Source organism: Rhinolophus hipposideros (genome assembly GCF_964194185.1).
Source record: "Rhinolophus hipposideros genome assembly, chromosome: 22".
NCBI lineage: Eukaryota > Metazoa > Chordata > Mammalia > Chiroptera > Rhinolophidae > Rhinolophus > Rhinolophus hipposideros.
The window spans coordinates 5,306,595-5,320,041 of record NC_138068.1 but is presented as its reverse complement, the minus strand read 5'-3'; the positions used below and the strand labels follow the sequence as shown (position 1 = coordinate 5,320,041).

General features: G+C 46.3%; 1 protein-coding gene across 1 annotated transcript; it reads right to left on the bottom strand.

Moving 5' to 3' along the window:
- Positions 1 to 4,004: 4,004 nt before the first annotated feature.
- On the bottom strand, positions 4,005 to 11,508 carry CBLN4 (cerebellin 4 precursor). Its single transcript, XM_081034015.1, has 3 exons — positions 10,026 to 11,508; positions 6,960 to 7,076; positions 4,005 to 5,314 (listed from the first exon to the last, which is right to left on the bottom strand). The coding sequence occupies exons 1-3, from the start codon at positions 10,314 to 10,316 to the stop codon at positions 5,117 to 5,119; spliced, it is 606 nt and encodes a 201-aa protein (XP_080890141.1). The 5' UTR covers positions 10,317 to 11,508; the 3' UTR covers positions 4,005 to 5,116.
- Positions 11,509 to 13,447: the final 1,939 nt, after the last annotated feature.

Here is a 13,447-nt window from a genome sequence, read left to right as displayed (position 1 = left end):
ACCCTGGGAACCCCAAACCAATGTCTTCTACGCTTTCCTCAAAAATTCCAGTTCCTGGAAAGTCAGAGAGTCAAAATGAACATCCTCAAGGTAACCCCATGGGAAGTAAAGACTTCCTTAGCTAAGTACTTATGAAAATGTATTTTCTCATTGTAAATATCACTAATTAGACCTAAAAAATGTTAAGAAAGTCTTCTGCTTCTAGATGAATTTTAAATGTACTGCTTGTCCCACTAGAAATTGCTTCTGAACTCTCTCTCTGTTTCTCTCTGTCTCTCTATCTCTCTCTGTCTCTCTCTCTCTCTCTCTCTCTCTCTCTCTCTCTCTCTCTCTCTCTCTCTCTCTCTCTCTCTCACACACACACACACACACACACACACACACCCTTCACTTAGTTAAGAATCTCTTTGGAAGCCAGGTGTACTTAGATGGAAGCCTTGCAGTCCCTGGAGAAGAACCACTTCTTTACAAAGAAAAGCAAGTTGTAATTGCATCTTTATTTCAGAACAAATGTTGACAAAATAAGGAAGTCACTCAGGGATTTCTTTCTTCCCCAGACAACCACTTCCTGTGGGTGACTTACCTTTGTTTTCATGCCAGGGTTCCCACAGCTTTTCTCTGAGTAAGTTTTCCTGGGGTCTTTCCTCTTCACAAGCAGGCAACATCCCCTTGAGCCTTTTCCCATCGGGGAAGGAGCTTCCGGCACTTACCTGCATGACCGCATTGGGCTCAGTGTGTCTGGCAGGAGGGCTGTTCTCCTGGGTCACTGCAAAGAAAGGGCCCCGCCCAGGATGGACTGAGGCTATCAGAATCATGGGGATGTGCTCTCTCTGTTGACGTGTAGCTGCCTGGAGCCCAGCACAGGTGATTCTGACTCAGGTGGTTCATAAACCTTACTGTGCTAAGAACCACGGCGGAGCAGATAGGTCTTGTTAAAATGCAGATCCTGACTCAGTAAGCCTGGGGTTTCTAACAAGCCCTGGTGATGTGGACACCACTGGTCCACAGACAACACTTTGAGTGACAGGCCTTAGGAAGCTATGATGGGAGGTCTCGCTCTTCCATGTGTGGTACCCAGGCCAGCACCAAGCGCATCATCTGAGAGCTTGTTGGAAAGGCAGAAGCTCAAGTCCCATCGCAGACCTCCTGCACTAGCATCTGCATTTTATCAAAGTTTCCAGATGATTCTACACACATTGGTTTGAGAAGATGACGTAGGAGAACTTCAGGATCAAATTTACCAAGTCGTTTTCTGTAGAATGGTCAGAAAGGGCAAAAACGGAACATCCTTTTTATTCTAAGACATTCAAAACCCATATTAAAGGTAGACCTGTATTAGAGGGATTGGAAAAACCAACTTCTTGAATCCCATGCTCCTCCCCACCAAAGAAGACTACAAAGGACAAGAATTCAACTTTAGCTCCACAGCACTGGATGTGAACTGCTATTGTATGCTGTCTCCTTTTTTGTTTTCATTACTTCTTTTTGGTCAGAGCAACCAATTTGGGACCTTGCTGTGACCCACGGACTGCCATCATCCTGAGAACAGGTGGTTTAAACAGTAGAGGTGGACTGACAAAGCTTGGTACCTTCAGTCAGAAGGGGAAGTGGGACCACATTTTTAGACCTCTGTTGCTCCCTGAGAAGATTCTAGCTGTTTGACATGTGGGGAGATCTGAAAAGGGCAGATGTCACCACTTCTGTAAATTCAGTACCTAGCAAAGCATGGGACACATTATAGGGATCATTTAGTCCATCTCATTTCAAGATGTTTATTTCAAGATTTAAAGCAGTAACTTGCTGAAAGTAGAGGCCAAAAGAAGACTTGCAGCTATCCAGGTTGAGGAGAGAGGGAGGGAGGGAGAGACGGAGGGAGAGAAGGAGGGAGGGAGCATTAAAATTAAATTTTAATGAGATAATCAGGCTCTAACAGAATCTGGGATCATGAGGAACCCCTCAAAACAATGGGAATCAGTGAGATGCTACGTACAGCCCTTTATTTCCGTTAGTGTTATTTTCTTGGGATTCAGGCAGGGGAAATGCTGGCTACAGACAATTGCTTGCATTCGTTGATCGATACATCAAGGACCAGTCAAAGGTGATAGGGAGCATCTGGGAAGGGACGCGCTGGCAGTGATGAATGCAGACAGGCCCGATGCAAATCCCGTTTCCAATTAGCATTTTTGTGGACCGAGCAATTTCTGAAAACTATTGTCAAGTCATGGAATGAATACACAGGAGCCTATGGCTCCATTTCTGGAAATGCTTCTGACACCACTGCTTCCTGCCTTCAACCAGTCCCACGGGAGTCCAAGTTCCATGCCTTCCTCCTGCCAATCTCAATGTCCTCCTTACGCCCTACTTGCCTGTGTTAGTAAGAATAGTGGGCCCGTAGCTGAGCTCCTACGTGTGCCAGGCACTGCACGTGTCTTATTTAATTTTCACAACCATTTGTCGTTTACCAATGAACTAACTAACTGGTGCTCAGAGAGGTGAAGAAACATGTCCAAGGTCACAGAGCTCATAAGTGAAGACTGTACAATCCCATCGTCCATCTCTCCAAAATCCATGCTCCTCTGACTAAGTCGTTCTGTCCCTTGTAGTTTTTGTTCCCTCACTTCAAACTTGTCTTTCCAGCCACTATGTTCAGGGTAGCTCTTACTTCCTAGAACCACTTTGGAATAAGTACCTAAGGCTTTCATTCTGACTTCATTTGTTAGATATCTCATCTCTCCACTGGGTTCCCCCCACCCCCAGCTTCAGGAACCCTCCCACATTTGACGGCCACGGCTTCATACAGATTTGCTCTTGAAGGTCTTGAATGGATTTTGCATTCCAAAATATATACACTGGGGCTTACAAATTAAAGTCAAGCCCTTTGCCAATCCTTTATGTTCTGAAAAATCCAGAAAAATAAGGGCAAGTCCCAAAGGAGGGCCACAAGCATGTTTACAAAGGACGTTTCTACTTTGGTCTATTTTGTTGACTTTCTCTGTCCCATCACAGGTGTCTATCGGTAATTTCAATATTCTTGAGCCATTTTGCCAAAAAAAGATTAATCGTATATTTATTCAAGTATGATTCACTCTGTTGCAACGTAGAGACACAGACTCTGAGTACAGAGAACTATGGGACAGCCTACATTAAAGCAGGAGCATTTATAGAGGATGCCATTCACATTTAGATGAAAGCCTCCTGTGCAATAGTGTTTTTTCACACTAGACAACCACAAAGGAGGAAAGGGTTGCAACTGAAAGCCAGCTGGGAGATAACTTGCCAAGCAAAACATTGAGGATCATTGCCAACATCTCCAGATAATTCTGCTTGGGAAAGGAGGAGTCTTTCTGTGATAAATGAATATTTTGACTTGGCGATTAATCACAATTATACTGGAAGACCTGCCTGCATGTTTTCTCCCACAGGGCCCTGTAACACCTTCCTTGCTGCCACTAGCTACAAAGGAGACCTCCTGAATTGTGTTAATTGACAGCAGACCAGGAAATTGAGCCGATCTCCAGATAAGACACCTATAATAAGAGTTCCTCCTAAAAAGAAGCCTGCAATCTTCTGTTTGTCTTTTAGTGTTGACAAAATGGGAGAACTTTTTCCCAAAGTCTTCAGTTTGAGAATATCGGTCTTTCTACTACTCATCACCACTCATTCATTTACTGAGCACCCTCACGATATGTTACAGAATCTTTTTTTAACTGAACTTCCTAACAATAAGTCCTTCTGAGAGAAGACTTTACCAAGTTCATTGATTCTCTTTTGGCAAGCTCACAACTCCTGGATTTGGACAGATTGAGCACAATAAAGATTTCCCATGCCAATTCAGAAGACATTCCCTAACAATTCAGAAAACTTTTCTTAAACTCCAGGAAAAGGAGATGAGAGGAAGAAAGGGAGGCAGGGAGGGAGGAAAGAAGGATTGGTGAGAGAGAGAAAATAAATCCTGTAGAACACATACTTCCAAAACGAAAAGGACAAAACAATTCCACTATCATATATTAACCTTTATTCTATAACAGACATAAATAATTTTATGAATTCATATGACCTGTACAAAAGACAAAATAAGATACTGCACTAAGTTTAGATATGGGATATTTGGATTTAATATTCACTAAACAGATAAATATATACAATTTCAGGAGTTAAGGCAAAACCAGATACTTCAAACACAACGGAAGGTTTGAAAAATAGGTATAATTAAAAACAAGGGCATCCCATCTCCAGTTAACAAAGTGGCCATGTCTACGGAAAAAGAAATCCCTTAGGTTTTTAATAAAGTGGTTATTATTCATCATGTTAATTAAACTTGAGCAACAAAGTATAAGATTTCCTGCGAGGAGGGGAGGTATGAGGATTCCACATTTAGAACTTGGGAAAGCAACTTTTTCCTTGTCAGAGTTATGATCTATTCTTCCTATTAGAAAATATAATTTGGAAAATATGACTCTTTCACATATATAATTAAAATACAACTATGAAGCATTCTTTGTTTTTTTTTTTAAGGGAACTCATGTTGGTGATCTCACAGGCTAAATCTGCGGGCAAGCCATTTTTGACCCTATCGTTAGCGAAGACACAGAGCCAGTCACTGAAAAACAATTCCCAGGTACCTTAAGACAAAACAAACTCATTCCAAAGGAATAAAAACACGTGTGATCAATATACCAGAACAGGATACAGTTCTTTGGCAGTATCACACTAACCATCGATTGAAGTCTGAGCGCGAGTTTTTCTCATTCTTAGACCCAGTTGCCGGTCTTTTAAAAACAAATACATACAATGCCACGTTGGCAAGGAATTCAGCAATTCCAGGAAATTAAATTCAGAATAAACCCGCAGACAGCTTTTAACTGTTACAAGGACGCATAGATGGGTATTGCCTGCTGTGATCCTGGTCCACATATACTGAACGTGCGCGCACACACACACATAAATAATCTGTAGAACCGTATTGGTTCGGACAGGTCTAGAATCCTTAAAGAGAATCCATATTCCCCAGGAGAAACCAATAAAAGACATCAGTCTGATGATGAGAAAATGATCTTCCGACAACTCGGGGGTGGGCCACCCCTCACCTGGTTCAACACCACGGAGAAACCAAACTCTATAGGGGGAAGACCAGAAAGCCAGAGAACGTGGAGTACTGCCAGCCTCCGACCAAGTTACCTTTCTCCAGTTTTAAGTAAACCTTGTCCTCTTTATCTAGGTAGAGTAAGACTCCGTTGGTGGCAGCTTCACGAGTAACGTCTTTGTCCCCGGCAAAGGCAGATATCACGGGTTTTCCATTTAACATCAGGTTAACCTACAAGAAGAAAAAAAAGATCACTGAAAAGCTCTCTTGAAAGTCAAAGCATCTACCAGGGATAATAAATAATGTCTAAGATGACAGAGCTGGTAAAATATCTGCTGTTTAGTGAGTGTATCCCCTTCTTTTCAAATTAGCCAATTGCACTGGCTAGACACAGTATGTCTACTAAGCTCATTATTTTTTATTTAACAAAAATTGAAATTTCTCCCACAGAAATTTCCTTACCTGCCTACCAAAGAACACCCTCCACAGAGAGCAACTGAGGCATGTGAAAACTGACCTCCCCTCGGCATACGAATTAAGCTTACTACGCTATTTACTTCTCGTATCCCATAACAGCCTTTTGGGAATGAAGATAGCCAGTGGCTCCCCAGTATATTAGTATAAAGAGACCCAGTACTGTTCACCCTGATGAAACCAGAGATAGCAAGACTCTACCAACTTCCTAGCAGGTTACTGTGCTGCTGGGACATGCACAGCGCTGAAAAGCATTTGAAATCATGGGTTCTCTGTGTGTTGTGATTTCTTTTTCTGTTTTCCCTGATAAGAAATGTTTATTAATAATAATAAACACCAATACCACTGACTATTTGAATGACGGATAATTAGCAAAGAACTAATAATTCATAAACTCATAGTTATTAACAAATAATAAACTCAAAATGTATTCACTTTTCTCCATACTAGTATGAGTGGGATTATACTGTATGCAACATCACATAAACTTCTAAAGAGTGGGGCAGGGGGAAAAATTTTTCCACGGTAGTACATTTGTTTACTAGATACTCATTTCTTTTACATTAAAAATAATACTGAATAAATTAAATCTGAGGCTGATCAATTTACCCATCCACTAAGATACGTAAAAATGGTAGATATGTGAATCTTATTATTCATATGTACATAGCATACAGTACAAATATCAAGGATAAGATAAAAAGTTATTCTGGAATTCCAAAGACACATATTGGTGTTATTGGTTGTTAGCATATTTGAACATTTTAGGAAATAGCCCCCTGGTTGCCTTTGAGTATAAAATCAAGGCCTTTTCCTTAGAAAACACAACATAAAATATATTGTTAACTGTGGAATTGCAATTGGTAGAATTCACTAGCATTGGAGTAATTAAGGATAAATTATTTAAAGCATAAGCATAAGCACATTCTTGTTTAAAAAGGATATTGAATAGTTGTTCCTTCATAAATTTGATCTGAATGGTTAACTGTTTCTCCTCATTTTGAACAGTGATGGCAAATGTGTTTTATTTATTTAGTATGCACTTGAAAAACTCTGCTAGTCTTACAAGGTTTTTCCTTACAAGTTCAAATAATTTTTGCACATGCGCTAAATGAAATCAGAATTTTATAAAGAGGTTTGTGCCACAGAATTCTTACCAAACCATTCTTTTTAAACGGTTGGTTGTTATTAAGGTAAGATGTTTAACTGATTTTATTTTCTATATGCTTCTTGTCACATGTCTTAATGGATGTTATAAAGATTGGAAATTAAGTGTTTTAGAAATAAACTGTGAAAAGATGGTTATTTTTACGGTGAAAATACACCTTTGGAAAAATAAATAACCCACAACCAATAAATACTTTTGTTTGGGGACAAAAAGGGAACAGGTCAAAACACATACCTGGATTGTTTGGCTCTGGTAGACTTTAATTACGTGAAAACTGAAACTGTAAATTCCTTTCCTTGGTGCTACAAAGACGGACTCCAGGGTGAAAAAATTACCCACATTTACTAGGATCTACAAATGAAAATAAATAACAGTAAATTATTATAATATTCTCTTCTATAAGTATCAGAATCCTTCCTCCTTTTTCTCTTTTTTTCATAATCAACAACTAGCTTAAGAATAAAACGTTGAGTTCTGTTCCTTTCCTCTTTAGTGACTTGGAAAATGGATTTGTATATTGGAAGTTTCCTCGGTCTTTTAAATGGTCAAGGAAAAAATGAAGGAACTGCTTTGTGTTCATGCCTCCATTTCCAGCAAGGCCCAATGGCTCTGGAAACATTGAGGTAACATAAGAGCGCTTATAAATACCAGCTTTACCTTGAGAATCCTATAATAGGCATATGCCACGTATTTACATCCCCTCCCTGTACAAGCCAGAAGTAGACTTTTCCAGACAGCCAACAGGCATCTATGGGCTCTCTGCAGTCATTCCTGGACACATCACACAGAGGCCTGGCCCTCCCTCCACCATGTGACATAATCCATGACACTGAACAGTTGGTGCACAGAGTGATCTGAACGCCCAGCCCCCCTCTGAGCCTCCGCCAAACCCCTCCTAAGATCCATGGCCATTTTTCCTCATTCCTTTGCCATCGAGCCCTTAATTATATTTTGGCAATGACTCAGCCTTTGTAGACTGCCAAAGAGTACAGCGTGAAGAAAGACAAACTGAAAGAGGTGGCCTTCTCCTGTGCTTCCAGTGGTACCCATTATGTTCATAGCAATCACCTGCTCTGTATTTAAAGTTCCAGGGTCACAAATAAAAAGTGAAATCAGGTACCATTTCCCAAGAAAGCAACAATGCATTTTGTATTCCAAGACGTTCAGTCTGGTTCTACTGATGAAGTGACTTCTTAAACTAAATTTGTAAATGTCACATAGGTAAGTCCCTTCCTATAAGAGAGAGAGAGAGAGAGAGAGAGAGAGAGAGAGAGTTGGAGAAGGGGGAGTTGTAAAATGACTAGGGTTGCTTCCATTTCTCTCCCAGAGATAAATGTGTAAGTGCTGAATGGACGCATAGATGGGTATTGCTGTGTAACCCATCTGTGTGTAAAAACCAGATGTCCCTATAAAGATATATTTCCTCTAGATCGATGGCAACCTGGTACTATCTCTTTTAAACACTACCTTCATACTAATATTCACCCTTTTGCATAATTCCCTAAAGATATACTATTACCTCTGAGCAACAAACTAGAATATAGTGACGGCTGGGTAAATATACAGGCTCAACCCCTGACTTAAATATATGGATGTGTATAATTTTATTCTGAGATTTCTCCTTCTTCCAAGTAAGCATCAGATTTCTTTCAGACCTGATGATCAATGATTTTTCAACAACAAATCACCAGCTATGCAACAACCCCCAACAGGAGCTTTGCGAAGATTTTCTTCCAAGCACATTTAAAATAAATTGAGGTACTTAGAGGGGACTTCCTGAATCAGACACAAGTAGCGTAATTCATTAGCAATAACGGAAACGGCTGATTACTGTTGACTACACATAAGGCTGGATGTTGACTCTACGTTGTAATTAGAGCATCTAGGCACATCAAGATTTATAACTAAATGTGTCTTGCTGTCTCTAAAATGCATGGCTCCCGAACAGAAGAACAAACCCTTCTGCTCTCCTAATTGATGGAAAGGTCATTGAAAAGGATGCAGTGTGCAGAGGATAGTGCAATGCCCACAGAATTCCAACACTTAATTAATGCACTGAAACACAAACCAGGGGTGGTGCTAGACTTTATTGCCATCAAGATGGAAAATACTGCACCAAAACCCCCAAGGGACTGCTTAATTCCTTAAAAATTATGGCTATCTGATAGGCAGCCCCAGAAAGGCATTTTCTTGTGTTTGGCCAGCTCTGGAGAGCGCATTACTTAGGAAGAGTTAAATAAGGACCACGGATGTCACCTCATCCCTTCCCTGGCATATCCTGCAGTACCACTTAACCTGTGCTCCTACACATGTGGCTTTGCATACAACTGTGAAACACATATGTGACTTCGGAATTTAAAAGACTCTGGGTACTCTTAGGGTTGAAATTAAAACCCTAGAGTCAGTTTTCAGGTTGAAGACTCCTTGCTAAAGCTAAGCTGACATCCTGAGGTTTCTCATCAGCCAAACCTCTGAGCTCCAGGTTGCTTAAAAGAAGCCACAGATTTCATCCTCTGCCACCCCCTACCCTCAACCCCAAAGTCTGTCTTTTCCCAGTAATTTGCAATTCTCTGAAAGGACAGGAGCAGGGGAAGACAAAACCGGCTCCCCAGCGCTTCCCTCTGGGAGCTCAGCACAGTTGCCCAGTTCCTTTGCTTCTCCTCCTCCGCAACTTTCTCTGTGCACCAGAGAAGGGTTTTCCCCTGCAGCGACGCCTGCAACAGGATATGGGAATCCCGGCAGCGGAAAGGTGAGCGAGATGGGACCCTGGCCGCCCCTGCCCGCCTCCCGGGTCACCCGCAATATTTCTGCAGAGAGTGTGGGTCCCCAGAGCTGTCTTTGGGGAGAAGCTTCTCCATCTGGGAGAAACAAATCATTGACCCTGCGTCTGCCAGGGTACCGCCGAACGCAAGGGCCTAGGCACCCCCGGCACAGGAGTCTGAGGCAGGGGACCAAGCTCTGGCCAAGAGACTGCGAAGTCCAGGCGCCAGATTCCCGCCAGGTCCTACGGACCTGTTGCTGTTAAACTTGTCCTGAGCTTTTGGTGCCTGGCTCTGCGCTCCCAGCCTTTCTCCCACCGACAAAGCAGCCTCTTCCGGAGATCAGGAGGGGATGGGGGCCGGTGTGGCGGTGGGAGAGACATTGGAAGTTTCCAACCCAGACGTCTTTGGGGAGGCGAGTGCCCAGGTGATCGCCCACATCCCGGTCGGAGGAGCTCGGCCTCCACAGGCAGCTCCGGTCTGAGATGCCTGGCAATCCGCCCCCTCCGCCCTCGGTGCCCCGTATCCCTCGGGGTCTGACCTGATCGAAGTAAATGATGCGCGTCTTGTTGCTCATCTCGGAGGGCTCGTGGTTGGTGCTCCGCACCGCCGAGAAGGCGACCTTGGAGTTGGCCGCCCGGACCGAGATCCCCAGAGGGGAGGAAGAGGAGCCCTTGGAGTCCGTGGCCGGGTTCGAGTCGCACACCACCAGACATTTGCCCTCCAGCACGATGGGCTCCGTGTCGTTCTGCGCCCAGACGGGCAGCCCCGGCAGCGCGAGAACCAGCAGCACGGCCGGCACCACGGACAGCGCCCGGAGCCCGGAGCCCATGGTGAACGGCGAGCGCAGCCTCAGCCCGCGGGCTTTCTGCTCGCCGGAGTCGCCTCCCAGCCCGGGACCCCGGAGCTCGGGGAGATGCCAGCGGCTAGATCGGCAGCGCTGCAGGAACGGCGGCGGCGGCGCGCACACTTCCACCAATTCTGTGGTTCGAAGTCAAAGTCTCCCCTCGCGCTGTCTCGCTGGCTCTGTTACCTTTGTCCTTTAAGGAGCTCATGCAGAACCCCCTACCCCCACCCTCCTCCGCCCGAGAATCAGCCCTGCCTGGGGCCCCTGCACCCCGCCTTGTTCCCAGACATCTAAAAGTCTCCAAACCCTCACATTCGCACCTCAGAGAGGAAAATGATAGTAAACGCTCACCCCAAAGCCCAGCATCCCCAGGTGAGCCCGGTGCGGGGAAAAGGAGAGCCCTCGGAGAAGCCACGGGGATGGCGGGTGCGGCGCGGTGCCGGTGTTGGTCCTACGCGCGGCTGCCTGGCGGCGGGGACGGATGACAGAGGCGGATGTTTCCCGGACCCGAGAAGAACGAGAGGCTGTGTTCACGGCCAGCGCTCTAGCGACTCTCGCTTTCGCTTGGCCAACAATTCCCCAAAGCTTGGTGTCGCTCAGACGTCCGCAGGTAGGCAGCGGCCAGCCGGGTCCCCAGGACGAAAAGCCCCAATTCGCGGGCTCAGCTCCAGGGCGCAGGGCGGCTCAGCCCGCGGGGTCCGTTCCTGCCTCTGCCTCACGCCCCGGCTGCCTGCGCACAACTTTCTCTGTCCTCGCGCAGCCGGGAGAGCGCCAAGCGGGCACACGCGCGTTATTTATAGGAGCGCAGCGTCCAGCTGGGCTTGGCCTCCGCTCAACCCGCGGGATCCCGGGAAAGGGGGAGCAAAAGTCCGGTGACCCCAGCTAAGCAGCTCCCACCTGGCGTTTAACGGGAGCAAGTGGGGCGCACACGGCTTCTGGCTGCCGATGTCCGAGGCCACTCGGCCTCCGGGAGCGTGCGGCACGGAAAGCGCGTGAGCAGGACCGGGCGCCCACAGCCCTGCTGATGCGCTCGCCCCAGCTCCGCGCCTCCTCGCCCCCTCCTCTGTCTCCCCGCGGGCGGAGGGGCTGCGGCTCTCCTCGCCCTCCCCGCGCCCAGAGCCCTCGGAGCGGAGCGCGGCGCTGCCAGCCGGAGCTTCGGACCTGGATGGGCCGCGGCGGCTCCGCGCCACGCTCTGCCCCGCACCTGACCCGCCGGAGTCCCGACCGCGCCCGGCCCAGCGCCGGCTGCACAGAGCCTTGGGGCCTGGCGAGCTCCGGGAAGCCTTGGGCGGACCTGACCGAAGGGGGGTGCTGGGAGGAGGGGCCTGATGCCTTCCGCTCCCGCCAGATCCGCCTGGGAAGCCTCAGGGGCGCACCTTCCTACCCACACCGCGAGCCCAGCCCAGGCAAGGCCAGAAAAAGAGTAAGACAGGGAGTGAACTCAACAAGGATAAGTCCTCCGAAACCGTACCCCTACAAATAGCCAAGCCCACTCCTGAGAATACAGCACTTTCCTCCCCTCTTGATGTGTCCCCTCTCCCGTGCCCACTGCCATCTTGGCCTCTGATTGGCAAGATTTATCTCTCTATTTCACAGCTGCCACTGAGAAGGAAAGGCTTGTCTCTGTGACCGGCTGCGTGACTTGGCCAAGTCACTTGCCCTTCCTGAGAGGGTGGGACTCCAGTAAGGGCCCTTTAGCCCTCCAGTTCCGTGATGCTTTAGGGTCATGTCGCGCCTTTACTAAATTCCTTCCAGACTCCCAGCTGCCAAGGGGCAGGCACCACATCTTACATCAAAACAGCATCCCCGGAAGCCATTCAGAGTTCCTTGAAATGTACTGACTAATTAATTGAAGAGACGTTTGTTGAGCCCAGCGCGGGAATGGATGGCACCCACTTTTTTTCTGAAGGAAGGACATCCTCATTAGCATGAATTCAAGCCCCCCCCCAGCAGAAGCCACACCTATAACTCCAGTCTTGCCCCCCCCCAATAAGGTCCTTCAGGAGGGTCAGGTACTGAGCCATAAGCACCATACTGCAATTCCAATTCTTCAAACCGGAAATACTCCTACTGGTTGGTATTTCCCCCAGGCCCCACCTCCCTATAATCTTACAACTAAAGAGTTGGTACCTGGAGCCACACAGGCCTCCAGACTCTACTCCCCTGGGGTCAATACCACTTCTAATTGGCAGGTGTTCCTGCCATGTCATTTGTTACAATGCTGAATGTCACTCATCTTTTCTTCTCCAGCATCTTCCTTCCTGCAAAATCTCAGATTTAAGGAACATGTTTCCTTTCCTCCTCCTTCCCTCACCAAAGGCACTCATTTTGTAGCCCCCAAATCCTGCAGAGTGACCACATGACAGACTCAATAATTGATTGTAGAATGACTGGATGCTTCCAAGTAGAATGTAATTATCAGTCATTCACCTTATAAACCGGTTTAAATGACTCTCTCGGTAAAATTTAAATTCAAGCATCCTAGCTAATTGGAGATGGAAGTCTTGGTTCTTTGCTAAAAGATGTTCCCTATTCAGGCTATTCTGAAGATGTGAAACACATTATCTGTCGACTCTTTCCAAGAGGAGCTATCAGATATTGTGAATCACAGAATCCTGTCTGCCTTTCAAACCACAGCCGATTGAACAGCGATAGGTTGTCAATCCATGTGATACCAGAAGTTCGTGACTAGGATGGCCTGACTCAGCCAGATGACTTGAGGCTGCCAGGTTTTCTCTCTCTTTAGGGTCTGAATGAGACACCGAGGAGACATGAAGTAAGCACTGGTCCTCAGAGGAGAGGTCTGTAGTCTCATGGCTGGGCCATCTGATGGCCACGTGCAAGTTGAAGCAGAGGAGTGTGTTGGAAGAAACAGGACTGACCACATTTGTGGACAGAAGCTGACTCTGGAGACTGTGCCCTTCTGAGAGATAGAGGGAGTGAGGCAGTGAATAGGCAACCTGCAGTTCCTAACTCGTAACCTTGGGTCTCTTGAGAGCCTTCTGTATCCTTGCAATAAAACTCATTTCACTTGAGCTAGGTTTAGTAACCTATCACTGTTCTTGCCATCCGGAATCGTCATTAGAACAGCGTCCTGGAAACCCCACCACATACGC

Excerpts from the sequence above, each read along its gene's own strand:
- CBLN4 (XM_081034015.1), bottom strand. The coding sequence starts at position 10,316 with ATGGGCTCCGGGCTCCGGGCGCTGTCCGTGGTGCCGGCCGTGCTGCTG. Across the intron at positions 7,077-10,025 it reads GCATCATTTACTTCGATCAG|ATCCTAGTAAATGTGGGTAA; the intron begins GTCAGACCCCGA and ends TTTCATTTGTAG. Across the intron at positions 5,315-6,959 it reads ACCAGAGCCAAACAATCCAG|GTTAACCTGATGTTAAATGG; the intron begins GTATGTGTTTTG and ends TTCTTCTTGTAG.